Here is a 21,683-nt window from a genome sequence, read left to right as displayed (position 1 = left end):
CAATATAAATTCATACCTTTGGCCATTTAAGGCCAGATTATAACTGGAGTGCAAAATATCACTTTCGCTGAAGTGATATTTGCACTCCACTGACTTTATTTTTGATGCATTTGGGGCACTGTTAGAAAATCAAACAGAGATCTGGGGCTATATTTAACAAGCAGCGGAAACAAAAGTTAAGAAGCAGCGGTTGCAAGACCGTTGCTCCATTACTAGTCCGCCCCCTTTTATGTGGCGGACTGCAATCATCCTGATCCTATCGGGATAATTAACACCCTGCTAGCGGCCGGCATTGCACAAGTATTTCACAAGAAATACTTGTGCAATGTTAAATGTGTATGCTGTCTGCATTTAGCGATGCCGGGCAAACATGATTTACTACAGCGAATCATGTCCGCCCGGCATTTAATACAGTGACGCCTTAATCTCTGGTTAATTCTCTGAGCTCTATTTGCTACTGCGATCTTGCGGTAGCAATAACCAGCGACTTGTAATGGCTGGTTATTAAACGGAAACATTTGCCCCTTTGCTGGCGTGAGATAAATTAGAGCTTCACTTGCAATGTAGCCCTAAGAGTAGTTATGTACATGAATTGGTGCAATAATAACATGTTTTTGCAATATTATATTATATTCCTATATAATTCCTCTAGCATGCACCTGTAATTTCATTCACTTCATTCATTAGCAGTCAGTTCAAGATTGGAAACATCTTGTGAGTGTGGGAAACTTACCTACTGCTGTGATTAAACCACAGAACAGCAACCACAGCGCCGTGCACTGATTTCTAATAGCAGTTGTGATTAAACCACAGAACAGCAACCACAGTGCCGTGCACTGATTTCTAATAGCAGTTGTGATTAAACCACAGAACAGCAACCACAGCGCCGTGCACTGATTTCTAATAGCAGTTATAGCGCTTCACAAAGGGGTTACACAGCAGGTTGTTTGTCACATTTCTGCTTGGCTGTCAGGCACTGTGGAAGCCAGGCCCAGCACTATCCTTCATTAGCCTGTTTGTAGTGCTTGAAAAACAACACGCCATGCTCATCGGAAACCTAAGCAGCAGACTAGAAGCTATTATGATTAGGGGATAACAGAAGGACTTCAAGTACAGGGCTATGTGCAGTACGTTTCTGGTGTTTTTCTTGTTTTGCTGGCTACAAAATGCTAAATAAATAAAAGTTAAACATCAAAGCAAAATAAATAAGAAAACTATTTTTGTTTTGTAATAATGATCTCATAGGTAAGAAGCATTTAGTGTAGCAGATGCAGATTTTTTCTATATATATATATATATATATATATATATATATATATATATATATATATATATATATATATATATATATATATATATATTTAATTTTACTGTATCATTTCATTTCAGCACATGTCAGAGTGGCAGACTGCACTGTATTGGGAAAATATCCAGCCTCACAGGTAAGTCAATCAAATGAAATGTTGTATTGTGTAAAATATGCTTTAAAGGGACAGTCTACTCCAGAATTATTATTGTTTAAAAAGATAGATAATGCCTTTATTATCCATTCCCCAGTTTTGCATACCTTGTATCTAAGCCTCTGCAGACTGCCCCCGTATTTCAGTTTTTTTGACAGACTTGCATTTTAGCCAATCAGTGCTGACTCATAAATAATTCCACGGGCATGGCTTAAAAATTAGCATATGAGCCTACCTAGGTTAAGCTTTCAACTAAGAATACCAAGATAACAAAGCAAATTTGATGATAAAAGTAAATTTAAAAGTTGTTTAAAATTGCATGCCCTGTCTGAATCATGAAAGTTTAATTCTGACTAAACTGTCCCTTTAATGTAAAGCTAAAACTCTTTTGCTACTCCATTTGAGTCTTTGAATATATGGGTTTCTTATTGGTTGAAACAACAGAGTCATTGATAAACAGATTTACCACCAAGTCCACAATAGCACTTTACCCTAACAGTGCTAATGAAATCCTCCTCTCTCCATTATGTCTCTGCCAAAGAATACTGATCCTATCAATAAGCATCATTATGGAAAACTACCCGGAATCTAAAAGCTATTACCACTTTAAACTCATCACTAATTTTAAAGTTTCAGGCATAATACATATTTATTTCACAATACTTACATTTCATAAAGATATCAGTCATGTCTTCTGGATAGGAGCCATATTTCTGCATCAAACATCTCACACATGTTACTTGGTATGAGTAAGACTATGGAAACCGAAGTGGACACAAACATTCCATAGGTTTGTTGTGTGGCCATTTTTGTCCTGGGGCACAAATGATGAGGATTAAATCAACAGTTAAAACATTAATACACCCACCAAATTGTTCTTCTTTTACAGTGTGTCCAGCAGACATGGTATATTTTGATTGTTCAAATGCATCCATTGGGGCTAAAGGTGTTGAGTGTCAGAAGACATGTCAGACACTGGACATGGAGTGTGTAAGTTAATTTGTAACTCTGTATTCTGTAGAATGCCAAAGTAACCTTCATAGTTTTTTTTAATACTGAGCTTGACAAAGGAAAGAGCTAATCTTAGAGTGCTGCAAGCTACTGATAGGTGTGTATGAACTATGTGGGTTAGTCTGTCAATCAAACATATGCACAGATCATACTGACCAATCAGGGACTATGTATACTCCTAGATTGGTGTTATGGGCATGTAAATAGGACAGATAGACTAATCATCTATTTTAATTTTTAACATATATTACAGATTTGTTTTGTGAACTGTTTTGGGGAACTCCTTGGCAGTAGCTGCAACATTCCTAGTGTAGTGTAAATAATATTCAATAAATATCTCTATTACAATACCCAAATGAGATGTATCTCTTATTCCTCAGTTCAGCATTCAGTGCTCCTCTGGGTGCATCTGTTCTGAAGGACTTGTACTCAATAATGATGGTATCTGCATGCCTGAAGAAGACTGTCCATGTGTACACAATGGTGATATATACCACAGTGGAGATACCATTCAGCAAGACTGCAATACATGGTGAGAAACACAAATTCAAGTGCATTGGATGTTACTAATGGTCGCTAGAATATGAAAATTTGCACACATTACTCAGTGCTACACAAACAAAATGATCAGTGTCTATGTGCTTTTAAACATTTTCTTAAAAAGACTGCATGATTTTAATTTGCGTCTAAAAGAGGACATTTTAAAATGTATTACAGTTTTTCCACTTTGTATGCTTGTTTGGCTTGTCACTGTTATCCAATCGATATGTTAGAGTTGTCCATGTAAGCTAGTGAGCTTTAATCCCAAGGACACAGTTTTTGTTAGTTTTAAAATAAGTATTACTTACACAACCTTTTTCATATAAAATAATAAAACTATTTTTAACATATTGTATTCATATGCCTGATAACATTTTTAATAAGTTTAATGCAAAACAAAATAAAGGGAAAAAGCAACAATTTACACTACCTTATGGGTGCAGTATCTTAAAAAAGTTTCTTTTAATTCCTTGACAGAACTCTCTGGCAGCTAAGAGGTTATTATGGAGTGTTAGTGAGCATTGCTTTTGTTTTCAGAAAGAACATTCTCTTGAAAACAGATGTATAAAATATAGTGTGTTGACATAAATAAAAATGCAATGCTATATACTATTTATTGTTATTTTGCAAACATAGGTACCAATATAGATACACACAAATTCATATTTTATTTTTTATTCTAGAATAGAGTGAGATTTTGTTGTATCTATAAACAAATATGGAAAATGGAAAATAATCCATGTTTTTACAATTAGATTTAAAGGCCTCTAGTTATCAAGCTCCGTATTTACCTGCATTCGCCGGCCCCAATATGCTCGCCTAAGCTCACCTAACATCGCCGCCGCGGACCTGAATACGTTCGCCAAATTTATCAAGAAAGCTGTCAAAAAGCCACGCACCAAGTACAGTGCGATGATCAGCGGACTGTTGTTAACTAACAGTCATCGATCTCGCTGCTCATCGGCTTCTTCGCAGCTTTCTTGCTACCCTGTCACTAAGCACCCACACTATACTATACAGTTTTACCCCCTAAGCCGCTGCTCCCGGACCCCGCCGCAACTATAATAAATATATTAACCCCTAAACCGCCGCTCCCGGAGCCCCCCACAACTATAATAAATATATTAACCCCTAAACCGCCGCTCCCGGACCCCGCCGCAACTATAATAAATATATTAACCCCTAAACAGCCGCTCCCGGACCCCGCCGCAACTATAATAAATATATTAACCCCTAAACCGCCGCTCCCGGACCCGGTCGCAAATATAAAAAATATATTAACCCCTAAACTGCCGCTTCTGGACCCCGCCGCCACCTACATTATACTTATTAACCCATAATTTGCCCCCCCTACACCGCCGCAACTTTAATAAACTTATTAACCCCTAAACGCCGCTCCCGGACCCCCCCGCCACCTACATTATACCTATTAACCCCTATACCGCCGCAACCTACATAAAGTTATTAGCCCCTATCCTGCCGATCCCGGACCCCGCCGAAACTAAATAAATTGTTTAACCCCTAAACCACCGCACCTGCAGCCCACCGCCACCTACATTACATTTATTAACCCCTATCCTGCCCCCCCCTACACCGCCGCCACTATATTAAATGAATTAACCCCTAAACCTAAGTCTAACCCTAACCCTAACACCCCCCTAACTTCAATATTATTTAAATTAATCTACATAAATATTCCGATAATTAAATAAATTATTCCTATTTAAAACTAAATACTTACCGATAAAATAAACCCTAAGATAGCTACAATATAATTAATAATTACATTGTAGCTATTTTAGGATTTATATTTATTTTACAGGCAACTTTGTATTTATTTTAACTAGGTACAATAGCTATTAAATAGTTATTAACTATTTAATAGCTACCTAGTTAAAATAACTACAAAATTACCTGTAAAATAAATCCTAACCTAAGTTACAATTACACCTAACACTACACTATCATTAAATAAATTAAATTAACTACAATTACCTAACATTAAATAAAATTAACTAAAATTAAGTAAAGTACAGAAAACCCCCCACTAAATTACAGAAAATAAAAAATAATTACAAGAAGTTTAAACTAATTACACCTAATCTAAGCCCCCTAATAAAATAAAAAAGCCCCCCAAAATAATAAAATTCCCTACCCTAAACTAAATTACAAATAGCCCTTAAAAGGGCCTTTTGCTGGGCATTGCCCCAAAGTAATCAGCCCTTTTAACTGAAAAAAAAAGAAATACAACCCCCCCAACATTAAAACCCACCACCCATACACCCAACCCTACTCTAAACCCCACCCAATCCCCCCTTAAAAAAACCTAACACTACCCCCTTGAAGATCACCCTACCTTGAGCCGTCTTCACCCAGCCGGGCACAAGTGGTCATCCGATCCGTCCAGAAGTCTTCATAGAATCCGGGCAGAAGAGGTCCTCCAAGGGGCAGAAGTCTTCATCCAAGCGGCATCTTCTATCTTCAATCAACCGGAGCGGAGCTGAGCCATCTTGAATCCAGCCAACGCGGAGCCATCCTCTTCCATCGACATCCTAACACCGAATGAAGGTTCCTTTAAATGACGTCATCCAAGATGGCGTCCCTTGAATTCCAATTGGCTGATAGGATTCTATCAGCCAATCGGAATTAAGGTAGGAAAAATCTGATTGGCTGATGCAATCAGCCAATCGGATTGAAGTTCAATCCGATTGGCTGATCCAATCAGCCAATCGGATTGAGCTCGCATTCTATTGGCTGTTGTCCCAAAGCGCTACCTTAAAGGGACATTGTACACTAGATTTTTCTTTGCATAAATGTTTTGTAGGTGATCCATTTATTTAGCTCATACAGTATATATTTTTGTAAAAAGGTATAGTTTTGCTTATTTTTTTAGCACAGAGACTGGGAATTTTCTGCAAAGTTCATGAGCTCTTTGTGGGTGGTGCTTCATATTTTTGAACAAATTATTATTGACTTTAAAATTAATTCACTATGTGGTGCCCTTCATTTTTTTTAACATCTGAGACTGAATCAATTACTATGTAAAATGACCCAGTGTCTGGGTTAAATAAATAAAAAACTATTTTAATTTGATTTATTATACAGTTTTTAAACATGCCGGAACAAATTAGCTAGGTTTTTTCAGCTCAATATTCCCCTTAAAGGGACATGAAACCCAAATTTGTTCTTTCATGATTCAGATAAAGAATACAATTTTAAACAACTTTCTAATTTACTTCTATTATCTAATCTGTTTCATTATCTTGGTATCATTTGTTGAAGGAGCAGCAATGCACTAATGGTTTCTAACTGAACACATGGGTGAGCCAATCACAATCAATATATATATAATCTCTATATGCAGCCACCAATCAGCAGCTAGAACCTATGTTCTCTGCTGCTCCTGAGCTTGCCTAGATAAACCTTTCAGCAAAGGATAACAAGTGAAGAAAGCAAATTAAATATTAGAAGTAAATTGTGAAGTTGTTTGAAATTGTATTCTCTATCTGAATCATTAAAGATTTTTTGGGGGTTTCATGTCCCTTTAAGCAATCCCCCAACTTCTATTTTCAAACCCTAGACTAAAACAAACTTGCTGTAATATTCATGGGGAAACCTCTTATCGAACACAACTATAGTGTTGCTAATGTTGAAGTTATTATGGATCTTTATTTTAGTGTCTGCAAGGGTCGGAAGTGGCAGTGCACTGAAAATGACTGCCCCAGGACTTGCGCTGTCTACGGAGAGGGGCACTATGTAACCTTTGATGGGAAGCGCTACGACTTTAATGGAGCATGTGAATATACTCTAACGCAGGTATCTAGCACATAGGACACCACATTTTATATAAAATAAGTTATTTCCATAATAGGTTAACACAATCTTACACTAAAGTGCTTGTATAGTTTCTAACATTTCCAACAAGTTTCTAACATTTTAAAACTACTTAAAAAAATGCCTCATATTTTTTTAATCTATTGTGCGCTACTGTACCAGTAGAAAAAAGGCTTCCCCATGTTCCATATTAGGACACTTCTTTGTAATTTGTTAATTAAAGGGACATTGTACGGAAAAATGTTTTACCCTTTAATTTGTTCCCAATTATCAATTTATCTGCTGGAGTGTATTGCATTTTATACTAATAGCTTCTTTACTTTTATTTGATGTGTATTTAAAGTGATAAAATGAGGAAATCTGATTTTCATGCAAGCTCAGCCCATTTTAATAGGCTGTGGTGCCAAAGAACAAAACCAGCTATTTTATATACAAAAATAAACATAAATAAGTAATTTCTCATACATTTATACTCTAGGATAAAGCAAGTCATTACAAACACATTAAAGGGAAACCAATTTTACAATACACTGTCCCTTTAAGGTGTTGTTAAAAAGTCTAATTGTGATAACCTATAGATTGTGATTAACCTCATTATCTCACTGGCAGGGAGAGAGGACCGTAAAAATGTAAATCTTAAGTTAACAATAACTATTTAAAGGGACAGTTTTCTTGTATTTCTTTTATTTCTTGATTTGGATAGAACATTGCATTTTAAACAACTTTCCAATTTACTGTTAGTATCAAATTTGCTTTATTCTCTTGTTATCCTTTGCTGAAGGAACAGCATTGCACTACTGGCAGCTAGCTGAACACATCTAGTTAGCCAATCACAAGAGACAAATGTGTGCAGACACCAATCAGCAGCTAGCTCTCACTAGTGTAGGATATGTGCGCATTCTTTTTCAACAAGGGATACCATTAGAACAAAGCACATTTAAAAATAGAAATTAATATAAAAGTGTCTTTAAATTACACGCTCTATCTGAATCCTGCAAGTCTAATTTTCACTTTCCTATCCCTTTAATGCAAACTCAAACCTGACACTGCATTGTCATAATCAATAAATTACTTTTTTTCCCTAATAACTAGGTCATGTTTAACCCAATTCCTCTATTTATTTAGGATTATTGCGCATCCAACACTGGAAATGGAACATTCCGAGTTATATCAGAAAACATCCCATGTAGTAGCATTGGCGCCACGTGTTCTAAAGCTATCAAAGTCTTTCTTGGTGTAAGTAGGAAGTTCTTAACCCATAATCGGTGTAAGTAGGAAGTTCTTAACCCATAATCTATTCAACTAGCAGTTTCTTTGTAACCACAAAACGCCTTTAAAAACATGAAGTCATATTATTTTGTTTCCTTAAATTACTTTCTTTCAGATTTAAATATGTGCAATATGTTACTTAGTGAGTCGAAAAAGCCAAATCGTCTTAATAAAATGTATTAACAATCACCAGGGTCACTTTAAGTCCCTTGTACTGACCTTAGTTAGGCAGCGTTGTGCTTTCTGTGGCCAAGTCACTGTTTGAGGAAGGATCTCCCGGTAACCGCTCCCAGAGTTTGTCTCACTGCGATCTGTGTATGCACCGGGGCAGACAAATATATCCAGCCTCGCTTCCATGCTGAGTCTGTCTCAGTTAGCAATTGTTTTACCCTAATTAAGACCCTTTGAGGTTGAAAAACTGGTGCAATACTTACACACTTGTAGGACTTGGGAACAAACAACATTGGTTTCACAGTGTACTCACTGTTATTGTGATCTCGTACTGGATACTGTCTAATGTCTTCTCAACTCAGCATATTCCGGTGCTGACCGTTACTCTGGCGGTCAGGCATGTTCCAATACCTGCCTTTGCTCCGTTGACAAATACTGTTGTTTCCTCTCAGATAGAGTCCGCCTCCCTCAGCACACTTCTGTACCACGGTCCTACAAGAGATATCTGGCTCTGTGTGCGATAGCCAAACACACTATGGAATTACTAGCAAAGAAATACAGTGCTGGACACCTAGGCTTAAGCTTGTGTCTTCTTTATTGTTAAAGACAACATTAACCTCTTACACGTTTCACACATGAAGGCACTTTGTGAGTTAGGAACAGAGTAAATTGCAGCCAATGCTGCTGGTCTCTCAAACACGTTCCCAAATCATGATATCAACTTACAAATGCTGCATATTCGGCTTAAAGGGACATTAAACCTCTTTCTTTTCTTTCATAATTCAGATAGATAATACAATTTTAAACAACTTTCTAATTTACTTCTATTATTTAATTTGCTTCATTCTCTTAATATTCTTTCCTGAAAAGCATATCTAGATAGGATCAGTAGCTTCTGATTGGTGGCTGCACATAGATGCCTCATGTGATTGGCTCACCAATGTGCATTGCTATTTCTTTAACAAAGGATATCTAAAGATTGCAGCAAATTAAATAATAGAAGTAAATTGGAATGTTGTTTAAAATTGTATTCTCTGTCTGAATCATGAAAGAAAAATTTGGGGTTTAATGGCCCCATTAAAGTAAGAGGAGAGAATCTTATTATTTATTATTATTATTCTTTATTTATAAAGCGCCAACAGATTATGCAGCGCTGCCCATGGGTACAAAGATAAAAGTACAAAGGGAAACATACAATAAGAGACAACATTTTACAGACAAATACAGGGGGAATTGAGGGCCCTATTCCCGTGGGAACCTACAATGTAGATGGGTGGGAGGATGGGAAACAGGAGGTGGGGACTGCAAAGGTGAGAATGATATTAGTGAGGAGATAGATGAGGGCAGCTGTTGGGTAAGTGAAGGTAATTTGTTAATGAGTCGGGTGATAAACTTCCCTGAACAAAAAGGTCTTTAGGGAACATTTAAAGGAGGAGAGGTTAGGGTCTGACGGATCGAGGAAGTGCATTACAGAGGGTTGGTGCCGCATGAGAGAAGTCCTGTAGTCTAGCATGAGAGGAGGTGATAGTAGAGGACGCAAGAAGCAGGTCGTTGTTGGATGTTAGGGGGCGGGTTGGGGTATATTTGTTGAGGAGTGAGGACAGGTAAGGCGGGGCAGCGTTGGTGAGGGCTTTGTCCATCTTATATGGATAAAACATCCATTTTGTTCAGCACACAAGTTAAAATCATATAAAGGGCACCGCTAACAGAGTTAACAGCTGACGCATTTCCTGCATCAATGGCACTTAATTAGAGCTTTGACTTAAAGAGACACTCAATCAAAATTAACCTTTCATTATTCAGATAGAGCAGGCAATTTTAAACAACTTTCCAATTTATTTCCATTAACAAAATGTGCACAGTCTTTTTATATTTAAACTTTTTGAGTCACCAGCTCCTACTGAGCATGTGCAAGAATAAGTGTGTATGCATCTGTGAATGGCTGATTGCTGTCACATGGTACGTGTATGCATTTGTGATTGACTGATGGCTGTCACATGGTACAGGGGGAGTGGAAAAAGACATAACTTTTAAAACTGTCAGAAAAAAAATCTACTACTCATTTGAAGTTCAGACTAAGTGCTATTGCATTGTCTTGTTATCTTGCATTTGTTGATTATGCAAATCTACTGTGTTGACTGGTCCTTTAAGCGGAACATGCAGCATTTGTAAGTCACTTTCTTTCATAGCAGCACACAAACTATTACACATATAGATATAATGGCTGCATATGCAGTTTCCTTATATAAATACAAATGAAAGATTCTATGGTTTAAAGAACTATTTAATACAGTAGAATTGCAGCACCAAAAAGTGCATAATAAAAAGACAATGCAATAGCACTTAGTAGATTTTTTATACACATATACACTGAACTCTTGCACATGCTCAGTGGAAGCTGGTGACAAAGAAAGTGTGCGTATAGAAAGATTATAAACAATTCGATAATGAAAGTAAATTAGAAAGTTGTTTTGTTTAAACTGCAGGCTCTGTCTGAATCATGAAAGTTTAATTTTGACTTTAGTGGTCATGTAAAGGGACATTGTACACTAGATTTTCTTTGCATAAATGTTTTGTAGATTATCCATTTATATAGCCCATCTGAGAGTGTTTTTGTAACAATGTATAGTTTTACTTATTTTTTAATAACATTGTGCTGATTTTCAGACTCCTAACCAAGCCCCAAAGTATCAGATGTAGTCGCAGGTCTATAGATTCCTGCTGCGATGGTTTGTGTAATCTTTCTTTTCATATGCAGGGAATGGAAGAGGGGGGGGTGTCTGCACTTTCTGCTTTCTCAGCCCCTTTCACTGGGTGTCCCAACCTAACCTCATCAACAGTGATAAACTGGGATCTTCTAAGTACGTTTTTAAAAGGTTTTAGACTGGATTTTTACATCAGTATCTGTGCATATTCCTCTTTATAGTAGTGTCTGTTACATGCAGTTATATGAAAATTGGTGTATACTGTCCCTTTAACTCTAATAAAAATGAAAAAGTATCTTGTTATACAATCTCTCACTCATTGTCCCCTTAACCAATTTTAAATGCTTATTCCAATATTCGTTAATTCTCAGAACTTTGAGCTGAAGCTGAGTGAAGGAGTCTTTGAAGTTCTGGAGAGAGACATTGGCAGTGAGGTCCCTTATCATGTCAGGCAGATGGGTATCTACCTTGTGATTGAAGCCAAGGATGGACTCATTCTTATGTGGGACAAGAAAACCAGCATCTTAATCAAGCTTAGTCCAACATTTAAGGTATGTGATATTATTTTTCACTACTTTATCTCTTATGAAGAATTCATAGACAACTCTTTTTCCTCATGAAAATTTGCATACCCAGAATCCTCAAAGAGGAAAAAGTCACAAAATATGTGGTACATAATACACAGTAATATTCTTGTTCTAGTATAGATTACCTGGATATTGGTAGTTCACAAGTCTGGTAATAGTGTCCAGATTAATTAATCCTTCTGGTGAGAGAGATAACTGATAGCTTGTCTGTCCACTCATTCATTGTCCTCAATTAAGATGTATAATTATCAATTTGCTAAAAAATATCTTTCATCAATTTAACCACAGTGATATGGACACTAGTATTTCACAAATATATTATTTTAATTGAATTAAATAAGGAATCCAAACATAATTCATAATTCATATTCAAAATAAACCATTTGGAACATGATGTGCCTTTTTATAGAAACATTTTATTAGGATTTTAATGCATTGTACAACACAGTACAAAATCACAAGCCATAAGAACTGATTACAGTAGTGAATGATTCTAACTACTGAATAAACGTCTTGTAAGATCCAACACAAAAAAATATTACAGCTGTATCCCACAAGAAAAGTAAGTAAACTGTGTGTTCTACAAACAGCTCTCTGCTGTAAAACACTTAAGGGACCACTCTATGCAGTATAATTACATAATTAACAATCTATACTATAATTGTGTTTGTAATGTCCGTCGCCGTTGGCAGTTGCGCACGCATTCTCAATGGAATGAGCAAGGACAAAAGAATTCAACTGGATGCAGCAAAGCTGCATCCAGGTGAATTCCGAATCCACCGGGATGCAGCGTAAGCTGCAACCCGGTGGATGCAGCGAAGGCAAACGGAGCATTACAAAAACAACACCTAATCGCCCACATTAAAGTATTTTAAAAATGCATTTTTAAGAGAAGACTATTTTTGGGTTGATAACTATCAAAATCTTCTCTAGGAGACCCCTATATTTCCCTTTCACATAACAACCAGGTTTAAATCCTCATTTAACTCAAGGGATTATCTGTACTATACTTTGAGAGTAATTGTAATGTTATAAATATAGGCCCCAACACCTAAGACTGCCATATTGAATTGAACTGGGAGGTATTTTGAACGTCCTTATATACTTAGTATCTAATGTATAGTCTTCTAGTGACCTATACTCAATTTTGCTGATCCATCCTGATACTTTCATATATGTTATATCCATAACCCATAATTTTTTTATTTATTCAGTGCCCCAAATAAGATCACACATGCTGACTATTTAATATTACCTCCCAGACTAAGACGATAAGATATTAGAGTAAGCCGTCAACAACTCAGCTGTGTATACCTCAATAATATTGGGAGAATACTGTATTAAAATTGCTTCTTTAGGAGAAAGCTATATTTAAGCTCATAGCTTCCTAAATTGTTTTTTTTTAGGACACCTCTATATTTCCATCCCATATAACTACCAGGTCTAAACCCTCATTTAACCCAAAGTGTTCTCTATGTTATATGTTATATTTTGACTGTAGATATAATGTTATAAATATAAGCCACAGCAACTAGCATTGTAATATTGAATTGAGAACCTAATGTAAATATTTTGAACACCCTCATCCACCTATTTTCATTTTTGGTTTGGATCCTGCCATCTAGCCATATATAACATATTTCATCTCATTCATGGCGATCTATACTCAATCATACTTAGCCCCCCCCCCCCCACTGTATTGAAAATTGCATCTTTAAAAGAAAGTTATATTTGAGCTGATAGCTACCTAAACCCTTTATAGGACTTCTCTATATTCCCATCCCATCTAACTAACAGGTCTAAATTCTCTTTTAAACCAAACACAAAAAATGAAGAGGTGGTACCAAAATTATATACAGTAATGAAAAAGTGTCAGCAACCTGGTGAGTAGAATTAGACACTGATATGAAAAAGAGAGAAAGAATTGCATCGGCATAAGATGCAATTCAAAGACCAGGATAAATTGCCAGACACTATATAATAACTAGATTACTACAATAAGTCAAAAAACATGTGCAGTTTATTAAAAAGTAAAGAAACCTATTAAATCAAAACACACTTATAAGGCTTTCAAATAAATAAATATACCACAGAAAAAGATGTGTTACTAAGCATACAAAACCCCCACATAAATACACAAGGGACAGACACACAATACACATGGGCCCTACTTATACCACTGAACTAAACCTAAGCCGGCAAATAAAAGTCCATAATAAACAGCTAAATCCAGAAGTGAGTGAGATGAATTGAAAAAATGATGATGATATGGCAGCAAGCCAAAACAGGAGATGAATGGTTAAGGATGATAGCTGATGCTATAAATGAAAAATGTTCATAGATGAATGAATGAGGAGATGGTTAATGAAAGTAATGTGTTCCAAAGCTTAGGTGAAGTTGTGGGGTACAATACACAAGCAGAGCAATTGCCAAATTGTCACAAGTATATGGGTGGAGAGGTGTGGCGGGCGTAACTAAATAGCAGTTCAAGTATATGTTCCAGCTGGGGGCGAGTACATGGTCAGATGGATAATGCACACAGACGGCAGTAGTATAGTACTTCAAGCCCCTAATATCGATCACTCATGCGATCCTTCCTTTCATACTTACGACCGCACCTCAACAACATCCACCAGGTCTCTGATCGACAGAGGTAGCAAAACAGGCTTGCTATGATAGATTGCTTCTGCATACAAGTAGAGGGGTATCCCACGGCAAACACACGCTGCTCACCGACGCGTCCTGTTGCGCGTTTCACTCCCACACGGCAGCAGGGAGCTTCTTCCGGGTTGTGACGTGTCACGTCATAGCGTCTCTTTTTATTGGTAGACAGACTGTAAATCCAATACGTAACTGATTGTGCCTTAAAGCGGCCACCTCGTAAGGCCCCTGTTCACAGCTCTTAAAGGAGAAATCGCTAAGCATGGTTTTCATGATTAAAGCATTAAGCGATAATATACACAACTACCAATACTTGCAAAACAAACAAACAAAAACACGAGGACAAAAATATTATTCCATATAGTAAAAAGAATAAAAATAAAAAATAATGAAAAATAAAGTAGATAATAAAAATAAATAAAAACACCATATAATACATAAACGAACTTACAATAACAGAAAAATATAAAAAAGAAAGAAAAACGATGTTATTGAAACAATACGTGGAGTAATAAGTTAGTATACTAAGCAATTGTTAAATAAGTAATTATTCAAAATCACACATATAGGAATATATTCTAATAATAATAGATTAATATCATGAGTTTTGACCGCCATTACTAGTTCGTGTGTGGGGAGCTGGGCCGGCCAAAATAGGTGGCATCAAGTCCCAGAGAGCACGGAGGAAGGCAAAACTAGTGCAAGAACTACACCAAGTAGCAATATAGAATATTATTAGTTTGAATTAGGAGAAAGAATCTAAAATATACCTAAACTCAATAGGTCCAATATATACAAAAGGCCAACAGGCCTATTTTTTGGGGAGAAATGAAACGAATTCCAATTTTTCATTGAGTCCACTAGGGGACAGGGTTTTTAATTGATAAATCCACCGTGCCTCCTTTTGAAGGAGGATAGTATCAATATTTCCACCTCTTCTGTGTGGATTTACCTTTTCAATTCCTATGAACTCCAGACCATCAAGTTTGGAGTCATGGTATTTAGCAAAGTGTCTTGCAATTGGACTGTCCACATCAATATTTTTGGTGTCATCACGATGTTCATAAATTCTGGTTCTGAATTCCCTGAACGTTTTACCCACATAGAAGCAGGGACAACTACAGGATAGACGATAGATAATACCAGTACTGGAGCAATTAATAAAAGATCTAATCTGGTATTGTCTCTGTGTACTAGTCTTAAAGTTTTTTGTTCTTTTCACGAAAGAGCAGGCCACACAATGACCACAAGGAGAGCATCCTACTATGCTTTGAGAGTGGCTGACTAGCCAATTTTGAGGCGTTGACTTAACGAATTCACTCTTGACCAAAAGGTCCTTAAGATTATTCGCCCTTCGTGCAGTCATAGACGGAAAATCATCAATACAGTCAGACAGGTCTTCGTCCTGGGCCAGCAAATACCAGTTATTCTTAAGAATCATTTTCAACTTGTCCCAATGGGAATTATATTTGGTTATAAACCGTACTTTGCTGTCTGCAGGGGGTTGGACCCTCTGACTGTAGAGAAGATTTGGTCTCTCCTGCATCAATGCCCGATGCCTTGCTCTTTTCAATGTCCTTTTCGAATATCCCCTTGATAGAAATCTTTCCATCATTTCAGAGGCTTGTCTGTTAAATGTAGAGTTATCAGAACAAGTCCTACGTAACCGTAAGAATTGTCCATAAGGAATACTATTTTTTAGATTTGTAGGATGATGGCTACTACCTAATAAAATACTGTTTGATGCAGTTGGTTTTCTGTATACTTCTGTGTGAATCTGATTGCCTTTTTTACTTATAAGTAAGTCCAAAAAGTTAATACTCGAGTAGCTACTAGTGTGTGTGAGAAAGATGTTAAACACATTTTTGTTGAGTATTTCTACAAATTCCTGCAGTTCATCCACAGTACCTTCCCACAATATAAGTATGTCATCCACGTACCGAATCCATAGGGTCACGTGTGCCTCAACCCATGCCACCAGATCTCCAAACACTACCTGGTTCTCCCAGAATCCCAGGTGTAGGCATGCATAGGTGGGGGCACACGTGGCCCCCATGGCGGTACCTCTTAGTTGTCTGTAATACTTTCCATTGAACATAAATATATTGTTTTTAAGTACAAAATTTAAAAGTTGGATAACAAATTTGGTATGTATATCAAAGTCATTACCCCTTGTTTTAAGGAAACTCTCACTTGCATGTATCCCTATGTCGTGAGAATGGAAGAAATCCACGTATATGCCCAGTTTTTCAACTATTCCCAGTATTGCCACATTTGTAAAAAATGTTTCTGTGGAATTCGAAAAAATCCAACTCACTGGAATAATAAATGATAATCTCACTCGTGCAGAACGTCTTGCTCTTGATGAGTTAATTAAGCATAATGAGCTGGTGATAAAGCCGGCGGATAAAGGCGGAAATGTAGTAATTCTTGATCAAGTTTATTATATTGAAGAAGCCAATAGACAATTGGGAGATACCAAACAATACCAAAATGTATCTCATGATACCTTTTTGAAATCTAACAATGAGTTATTATTTTTGCTCAATGATGCAAGAAGAAACAATCTCATTACAAGCCAAGAGCAAGGCTTTCTGTACAGTGATAAACCCAAGGTGCCGGTATTCTATTGGATACCGAAACTGCACAAATCAGCATCTAAACCCCCGGGACGCCCAATTATATCGGGCATAGGGGGTCCCACTGAAGGCATCAGTCAATACGTGGATTCCTTCTTGAAGCCCTTTCTATCAGAACTGAGGACATTTATTCAGGATTCAATCGATGCAATCAAAAAAATTGATGGTATTGTAATCTCTGATTCTACACTTTTGGTGTCATTAGATGTGGAATCTTTGTATTCCTCTATCCCTCACGACATAGGGATACATGCAAGTGAGAGTTTCCTTAAAACAAGGGGTAATGACTTTGATACACATACCAAATTTGTTATCCAACTTTTAAATTTTGTACTTAAAAACAATATATTTATGTTCAATGGAAAGTATTACAGACAACTAAGAGGTACCGCCATGGGGGCCACGTGTGCCCCCACCTATGCATGCCTACACCTGGGATTCTGGGAGAACCAGGTAGTGTTTGGAGATCTGGCGGCATGGGTTGAGGCACACGTGACCCTATGGATTCGGTACGTGGATGACATACTTATATTATGGGAAGGTACTGTGGATGAACTGCAGGAATTTGTAGAAATACTCAACAAAAATGGGTTTAACATCTTTCTCACACACACTAGTAGCTACTCGAGTATTAACTTTTTGGACTTACTTATAAGTAAAAAAGGCAATCAGATTCACACAGAAGTATACAGAAAACCAACTGCATCAAACAGTATTTTATTAGGTAGTAGCCATCATCCTACAAATCTAAAAAAGTTAACATTACAGAAAATAAAAAAATCAAATTACCAAATTTAACAAAATTAAACCTAATCCCTATTAAAATAAAAAAGACCCCCCAAAATAAAAACACCCCCTACTCTAATAATAAACTACCAGTAGCCCTTAAAAGGGGCTTTTTGCAAGGCATTGCCCCAAGATAATCAGCTCTTTTACAAAAAATATATAAAGTCCCACCTAACATTAAACCCCCCACCCCCCAAAATAAAAGAACCTAACACTAAAAAACCTAAACTACCCATTGCCCTGAAAAGGGCATTTGTTTAGGCATTGCCCTTAAAAGGGCATTTAGCTCTTTTTCTGCCCATCCCTAATCTAAATAAAACAAATCCCCCCAAAAAACCTTAAAAAATCCTAAGTCTAACCCCCAGGTTGGTACTCACGGTTCCTGAAGTCCGGCAGAGAAGGTCCTGTTCCAGGCGGTGAAATCTTCTTCCAAGCGCAACCTTTTCTTCTTCCAGGAACATCCTGCATGGAGCAGTGCTGAAGACTGAAGACTGCAGAGCTGAAGACCGGCGATCCTGGAACTGAAGATTGGCGACCGCGGAGCCATGGAGCGTGGAGGATACTCTTTGTATGATCTCCGCCGTACACTGAATAGTGAATTCAAGGTACGCGATTAAAGATGGTGTCCCTTGAATTCCTATTGGCTGATTTGATTCTTCCAATTCAAATCAGCCAATAGAATGAAAACTACTCAAATCCTATTGGCTGTTTAAATTAGCCAATAGCATGAGAGCAAGTGAAATTCTATTGGCTGATTTGAATAGCCAATAAAATTTAACTTGCTCTCATCCTATTGGCTAATTTAAATAGCCAATAGGATTTGAGTTGCTTTCATCCTATTGGCTGATTTGAATTGGAAGAATCAAATCAGCCAAAAGGAATTCAAGGGACGATATCTTTAATCCCGTACCTTGAATTCACTATTCAGTGTACGGTGGAGATCGTACAAAGAGGATCCTCCACGCTCCATGGCTCCGCAGTTGCCGGTCTTCAGTTCCAGGGTCGCCGGTCTTCAGCTCTGCGGTCTTCAGCTCCGCTCTGAGCAGGATGTTCCTGGAAGAAGAAGAGGTTGCGCTTGGAAGAAGACTTCACCGCCCGGAACAGGACCTTCTCTGCCGGACTTCAGGAATCGTGAGTACCAGCCTGGGGGTTAGACTTAGGAATTTTTAAGGTTTTTTTGGGGGGATTTGTTTTATTTAGATTAGGGATGGGCAGAAAAAAGCTTAATGCCCTTTAGGTTAGGTTCTTTTATTTTGGGGGGTGGGGGGGGGTTAATGTTAGGTGGGACTTTGTATATTTTTTGTAAAAAAGAGCTGATTATCTTGGGGGAATGCCCTGCAAAAAAGCCATTTTAAGGACTACTGGAAGTTTATTATTAGAGTAGGGGGTGTTTTTATTTTGGGGGGTCTTTTTTTACTTTAATAGGGATTAGGTTTAATTTTGTTAAATTTGGTATTTGATTTTTTTAATTTCTGTAATGTTAGCTTTTTTATTTTTTGTAAACTTATTAATTTTTTTGTAACTTTAGAATGTATTAGTTTAGGTAATTTGGGTTTATTTAATGGGGTGTTAGGTTAGGGGTTGTTAGGTTAGGGGGTGTTAGGTTAGGGGTTGTTAGGTTAGGGGGTGTTAGGTTAGGGGTTGTTAGGTTAGGGGTTGTTAGGTTAGGGGGTGTTAGGTTAGGGGGTGTTAGGTTAGGGGGTGTTAGGTTAGGGGTTGTTAGGTTAGGGGGTGTTAGGTTAGGTGGTGTTAGGTTAGGGGGTGTTAGGTTTGTGTACTGTACATTAGACTGCCCTCTGGGCAGGCTTATCGACTAGTTACATAATAAAAAGAAAATGCAATTGCACTTACTTTGAATTTCAAATATATTTTTTCTGACAAATCTATTTTTTCTCCCATTTTCCGGCCCCCTGTATCATGTGACAGACATCAGCCAATCACAGGCTAGAATATGTATAACCTGTGAGATTGTGCACATGCCCATTAGGATCTTGTTCTCCAGAAAGTGTGAATATAAAAAGAATGTGCAGAATTTGATAATGGAAGTAAATTGGAAAGTGTCTTAAAACTGCATAATCTATCTGACTCATAAAAGTTTACTTTGACTTGAGTGTCCTTTTAAGAACAGCTATAACTAAAAATAAATGGGTAAAAGACAGGTGGTGAATGTGATAGGAAAAAACAAACACAACAAATAAACTAGGTAATTTAACTGTAAGGCTCCCAGACTCCAGGTGAGGTGTCTCAGCCCCTGCTAAAACCTCACAGTGAGTATTCTGAGCTCTCTTCTAATTTCATATCCATTTCTGTATACAAGATCCAGTATTCCCAAATTACCAGGGATTCTTATTTCCCTGTTATTTAGCAAATCGGCAAAATAATTATCAACTTTGTAAAAAAAAATAAAAAAAATAATATTTTATAACCTTAGAGATTTTGTTCCTAACTATGGGTAAAATAAAATGTATTATTAATAAATGCATTTAACAGACATATTGATATATTATTTTTAACAACAAAAACAACAAATTACAGTTTTAATTTGAAATATTTTGCTATGCTTATTTAATTGAAACAGTTTACACTTAAAGGGACATTAAACACTTAATAAATCATTGCTTGCATGATGTATATAGAGGAAAGATTAGTCTGAGAATAATTTGTACATGTATTTTTAAAAATTATAATAGTTGTTTAAATATAGAAAAAAAGAAGGGTAAAGTTAATGTCCATAAATCAGTGGGCGTCACCATATTGTAACTTAGTATTATATTTTCTGCTGAGGCCAATTAAAAATGGTTATAAATGGCTTACTAGAGTGTGTAACCAATAACTGTGGGGAATAGAGCTGTGTTTGCACTTCCATGTGTAACATAAATTGGAAAGCCCACAACATTCAGAATTAAATTACAGTAAAGGACAACAAAATAAATCAATTAAGTATATTGCAAAGTTGTTTTACTACATGTAATTAAACCATTCATATTAATATATTGAGGTAATGAATGTCCCTTTAATAACTTTGTGCATCTTGTTTTGTCCCTCAGGGTAGCGTTTGCGGTCTTTGTGGTAATTACGATGGCTGTGTGCCCAATGAATTTACTACAAGGAGTCTGTCTGTAGTTGTCAATGAGCAAGAGTTTGGGAACAGCTGGAAAGCCTCTCCCACATGCCCTGATGCGCAACCAGTTAGAGACCCTTGTGTTACCAACCCGTACCGCCAACCCTGGGCACAGAAACACTGTAGCATCATCATGGGTCCTGTTTTTACAAAATGTCAGTCAAAGGTGAGTCTTCAATTCTTCATCATTTCTAATAAATGAGTCGTACACAATATTGTCATTGTTTTTTTGTAGATAATGGTTTGTAAACTTTGACTGGTATTGTGTGTTTTTCCAGTGATCACCATCTTAAACTGCCTCTGCCATCAATATCCCATAAGCTCAAAATCGTTACCTCCCAAAAACTATACCGCATCTTTATAATTATTATTAGTTATTTGTAGAGCGCCAACAGATTCTGCAGCGCTATAAACATAGGTATGATAGGCAAAGGTAGCATTTGTAGGAGACCGATACATAGAGGGACCTGCCAAGAGTTGCCCTGTTGTAAATCAGCTCTGATGAAGGTGATCTACAAAGCAGCTGGACTCGTAGGCTTACATGCAAAGGGGGTGCATGGGGATAACTAAAGTAGGAGAGGAACTAAGATAAGAAAATGTTAGTGTATATTATATGCATCCCTGAACAGTAGAGTCTTTATGGGGAGCTTGAAATAATGAAAACTAGGGGAGAGTCTTGTGGAGCGAGGTAGAGAGTTCCACAAAATAGGGGCCAGTCTGGAGAAGTCCTATAGACAGGAATGGGAGGAGATAACAAGAGAGGTGGAGAACAGGAGGTCATGAGCAGAGCGTAGGGGACGGGAGGGAGAGTATCTGGAGTAGGTCGGAGATGTAGGGTGGAGCTGTGCTATTGAGGGCCTTGAATGTCAGAGTCAGGAGGTGCGGCAGAGGAAGATACA

At 37.2% G+C, this 21,683-nt stretch overlaps 1 protein-coding gene across 1 annotated transcript in view; it reads left to right on the top strand.

Moving 5' to 3' along the window:
- The window catches only part of LOC128636210 (mucin-5AC-like), a 146,802-nt gene that overhangs the window by 66,535 nt on the left and 58,584 nt on the right, over nt 1–21,683 (top strand). Inside the window, exons 17-23 of the mRNA XM_053689254.1 lie at nt 1,390–1,442; nt 2,350–2,450; nt 2,852–3,003; nt 6,689–6,827; nt 7,971–8,081; nt 11,362–11,541; nt 20,711–20,950. Coding sequence (XP_053545229.1) covers nt 1,390–1,442; nt 2,350–2,450; nt 2,852–3,003; nt 6,689–6,827; nt 7,971–8,081; nt 11,362–11,541; nt 20,711–20,950 — 976 coding nt within the window. The remainder of the gene's footprint in view (nt 1–1,389; nt 1,443–2,349; nt 2,451–2,851; nt 3,004–6,688; nt 6,828–7,970; nt 8,082–11,361; nt 11,542–20,710; nt 20,951–21,683) is intronic.

This window comes from Bombina bombina, chromosome 7 (genome assembly GCF_027579735.1).
Source record: "Bombina bombina isolate aBomBom1 chromosome 7, aBomBom1.pri, whole genome shotgun sequence".
Classification (NCBI taxonomy): domain Eukaryota; kingdom Metazoa; phylum Chordata; class Amphibia; order Anura; family Bombinatoridae; genus Bombina; species Bombina bombina.
The sequence above is the reverse complement of the archived record's forward strand: the minus strand, read 5'-3'. Positions and strand labels throughout refer to the sequence as shown.